This window comes from Malurus melanocephalus, unplaced genomic scaffold, assembly GCF_030028575.1.
Source record: "Malurus melanocephalus ecotype Western Australia unplaced genomic scaffold, MMel_1.1 scaffold_41, whole genome shotgun sequence".
NCBI classification, from domain to species: domain Eukaryota; kingdom Metazoa; phylum Chordata; class Aves; order Passeriformes; family Maluridae; genus Malurus; species Malurus melanocephalus.
The window spans coordinates 2,038,199-2,042,800 of record NW_026623273.1 but is presented as its reverse complement, the minus strand read 5'-3'; the positions used below and the strand labels follow the sequence as shown (position 1 = coordinate 2,042,800).

General features: G+C 34.8%; 1 protein-coding gene across 2 annotated transcripts in view; it reads left to right on the top strand.

The window, feature by feature from the left end:
* FYB1 (FYN binding protein 1) overlaps positions 1-4,602 on the top strand; it is a 57,794-nt gene continuing 53,192 nt past the window's right edge. For both annotated transcript variants that reach the window (XM_057364705.1, XM_057364703.1), the window contains exon 1: positions 1-989. In XM_057364705.1, the coding sequence (XP_057220688.1) occupies positions 987-989 (3 nt within the window). In that variant the 5' untranslated portion in view covers positions 1-986. The remainder of the gene's footprint in view (positions 990-4,602) is intronic.

The window sequence follows — 4,602 nt, the reverse complement described above, 5'->3', positions numbered from 1 at the left end:
CACAGAATGCAGTTTAAACCTTGCTTCTGACACAGGTACAGCATTTTCTGTTATTTTCCTATCATATTTATTTATCCCCCATTACTTCATACTGAGAAGATTGCTTACTGAAAACTCAACTGATTTTTATTTAGAAATTAGACATCACCAAAATATACCGAAACCCTCTTTCTTGTTTTAACCAGCACTTTCCCTTCTTTCACCACTTTTCATTAAGCCCTCTGTTTTAGTGTTTGGGTTTTATCTAGATCCACCTCACTGAAGTGCATGGCCATACGCTCCTTCTTCCTTCAATTTTTGTGCACAGGAAATCTGCAGCATTACAGAACTTTAATACCTTATCAGACCAGGAAAATTTTGTTTTTCTGATAGTATCAGCTATTAAGAGCTGCATAATTCAAGGGTCATTGATAGAAACATGGTTCAGCTTCKTAGAGACAGAAAATTACTTCAGGTTCTAAGCATCCAGGAAAGTCTGAGTCAGAACAAGACATGCATGGGGTTTATAGTGAAGCCTAAATATCTGAAAATTCAGGAACCCAGAGTATGAAAAACAGAAACATTTGCCTTTTTAATTCATTCAAAGATTACTGAAAAAAAAGGATATAATTTTATCATCAGTATAGGCCTGGTTTTCCTAAAAATCTTGGAAGTCATTAAATGAATGAATAAAACCTATTCATCCTTCAAAGTGGTGCGATGCAACCCAAACAAATTCTGTTTAAAATTTGTTAGGTCTCTGATAATGTGCAAAACAAGAATACTGCTGATATCTTTTCCCATGAAGGCCGGACAAATACTGTTTAAAATTTGTTMGGTCTCTGATAATGTGCAAAACAAGAACACTGCTGATATCTTTTCCCATGAAGGCTGGATAGACGACAAACGCTATAAAAAAGATCACAGTGAAGGACAAAGAACATTTTGGCTCCTCTAGGACAGTGCATACTCCATAGCAGACACACGGAGAGAGAAAAACTGAAATTATGGTAAGTACARCACATTATTAATTTACTTTTTATTACATGGATGCATAAGATGGATGCATTAGCACTAAAACTGATGTGGATGTGACTGTAAAATGTTAAATTCATTTCTAATAGTTTTCARATCCTTTCATCTGGACTCCTGTTTTCAAGGGCAAGAGGAAACTTTTTTTTTAGGTCCTTCATGAACTGGTTAGTATGTGTTTTACTGATTCTAGCACTCAAAATTAAGGATAACAACTTCTTTAAAGGCCAAGCTGACAAATTAGATTGGGTATCCAGAAGAATTCTGCACTCAAGTGTCAATGTGACAYCAAACAAAAATGGGAAGGGATCACACCTTCTAATTAGATTTTTAGAAAATAATTGCATTCTCTTATTTTGATTCAGCAGGACTTTGTTGCTGATGTTAAAAAAGAAAGAGCCTGTTTGAAAGAAACTGACAGACTGTTTCTTAACCCCAACMGTTTGTAACTAAAAAGACAAAGGGATTTATCTGTAAGTCTTCTGTAGATTTGGATGGGGAGTGTGGTGTAGTGTTGTGTGTTTAGCAAACTGGTAGAATTTGTTTCCTTAGAAAATCAGGTTTTTAGACTCTATATTAAGYATTTATTAATATATCAAAGTGATAATGTCAAGATTAGTGATTTTACAGAGAGATGTTGAAAAGTAAGAAATGTGAATAACTTTTCAAGCCATCTTTGCTCTTGGAAATAACTTACATCTCTTGGTGTACCTKGTATACATTTATCAGGTACCTATGTCCAAATAATTATCTTCCCTGGATGCAGTACTACTAAAGAAGTATTGTTTACTTGAAGCTGYCCATCCCATTTCCAAAAAAAGAAAAGATGCCTTGTGAAACCTAGAAATTAAAAAGGTTGTCCATTGCAAGCATCACTTGAAAAWTGGTAATGTGAAGAAAATTGAATACAGAACTTGGTTCACAATAATGCTTAAAAAAGTTCTGAGTGTTCTGGTTGAATTTATCTCTGCTTTACTCTATGGTCAAATTCTTCCTGAATTCTTCTTCCTCAAATATGAAGAAAAGTGTTTACATAAGGGATATTTCTTGGTTTTAAAAAATAAACCAGTTATTTTTACTTTATTTCTGTTGTACTCCTATCACGTAGAATCAAATACTAAAGGTCAAAATACTGCATTTTTTTTGCACAATTAATTCAAGTCACCTGACTTACTCTAGATTTACATATGGACACATAGGATCTAAATAAAGACTACCAAAGTAGCATTTTGTTGTGCTGCTGCCTGTTAATTTCTAGCAGCCACAGAGATTCTTTAACTTCTACTAGAGGAGACCAAATATGTATGGAATCTTTAGATTTGCAAAATCCTACATTAAAATTTGCACAGCAAGCACACAGCTATTCTTTTGCCATTCTTCAAGTGACTAGCTGCTTTCACAAATAGGTTTATTTAGAAACAATATGCATGGCATGTGGGTATGTTGATCACTTAACTGCTGTTTCCACATGCAGCTTGAAAATTAGCAACAATTAACAGTTTCACTTTCTTTGATTAAATCTTTTCAAATTTCCAGGTTTTTTTCCTTGAATCCAAATATGGATGACAATTCAAAGTAGTGCAAACCATGAATTTATTCCTTTATTGTATTTTGTTGACAATGCTATAGAGAACTATGGGGGAAAAAGTGCTGTTATCTTTGCATCACAGGCAACCCAAAAGCTTCACCAAGGAAGCAAATCACATTCTTTGGTCTTTGCTTTAATGCTGCATAGGTGGAAATTTACRTTACAGCAATATGAGAACACAGAAAAAAATAATATGAGGGGAGTAAAACAAGTAACCAAAGAAAGTGGAGTGAGGAGTATTCTAGGAAAGTTTGACTTCTGGCAGTTTTACATCAGAAAACTTGTGGGAAAAGAAGTATTCCTACAAAAAGAAAAAGTAAAAGAAACAGTCAATGAACATTTTGAACATGAGATTGGATAAAATATGGTTTCAGTGCATACAGAAAGAGATGGAGGGAATAAAGTCAGGCCTGCAGAATCCTGAAACCCAAGTGAGGACTAAAACATAGAATTCACTATTTCATTTCTGACCATCATTAAGGGGAAAGTTTAGATCAAAATACTTGGCTACGATATTAGATGAAAAAAATRAGAGAACTGCAATAGTAACTTTGGCCAGGTGAGACTGAAGATTAATGTTCCATTTTYGTTTGATTTTAAGCCAAGACAGGCTGCATTGATTCCTGACCTAGAGAAATACCCCTAAACATGCCTGTCTTTTTGCAGTTATACTGGTTATTCTCAGATAACCAGAAACTCTTAAGAAGCAAATTAACTTCTGAGACATGAGAATTCAGTAATAAATCTTCTGCTGAAAATAAGGGCACCCAAGGGATTTGATTGATTTATTTRTATTTACTTTGTGTTTAAAGAAAAAATTAAATCCTACTGATTTTGCATAGGAATGYATTATATTATATACACTTATATGTTGGGCTGAATATCTAACTAGTCAGMAAGAACCATCTCATAATGAACTCTGTGTGACAGAACTTCTACATTCTTCCAAAGACCACTTAGGTCACTGGACTTCTGATGGCCACAGAAGACTAGCAGGTCTTGCATAATGGGGAACACAACAGACTTTGAAATTGTTTTGTGCAAAATACAGCTCGCATGGCTAAGAATAATAAAATGTTCAGGATACTATTATTTTTGTTAAACATGTGCTGTTTTCTGTCTGTCAAGCAGGCCTGGRGCATAAGAAGTAGAGAAACACTGAGAGATAAGGTTTTTTTCCTGATATTTATGGTACTTCCAAAAATTCTATAAACTAACATCTTCCCCAATTAAATCAAAAAATCCTTTTATTTACTAACTGCATAAGGAAAAATACTGTAATGGTGAAGCTCGACAAGCAGTAGGTGATTGCCTGCAGCACTGAAAGGCAGGTCTGTTCTGTGTATGCATAGTGCCCTCTATTGGCACAGAGGTACAAGCGCACTCAGACGCTCACAGATCCCAGCATCCTGGATAACTCAGAGCGTCTTCCAGGCAACTTGAGAGCCTCATCACATTATTAAGGAAAACTATTGGCACACCAGGACTACTACATCCATCTAGAGCATTCACACTGAAACCAGGCAATATTTTAGCCTATTAGAAACATGTTTAATTAATTGCAACCTTCCCCATCCCTGTACTTTGCAAYTTTGAGAAAACACAGATTTGCAGACACCCCTAGAATTTAGAACAATAATACCCTTCATATGATCTTTATTTGTTAAAGTTTTTCATATTCAAGGGGCGGAGGGAAGAGAGGGAAGCTAATATAGGAAAATGTGTTAGGTATGTAAATTGGACAAAGATAAATTGTATSCATAAACAAATGTAAATATGAAGCTGACACATATCATGTGACATTGTTAACGTCTCCTGACAGCATAATACAGATAACATAAGGATATTTAAAGGTGCACTTTTAAATTTTTTGTGGCAAGAGCAGTTTTAGTATTTATCAGTAAGTCATCTGTACCTGAATCAACAGTCCGAGATTAAGAACTGGATGGGACTTGTGGGTTCATTTCAACAGAAAGTAATCTTTTTTAGGTATGTTTTTCTTA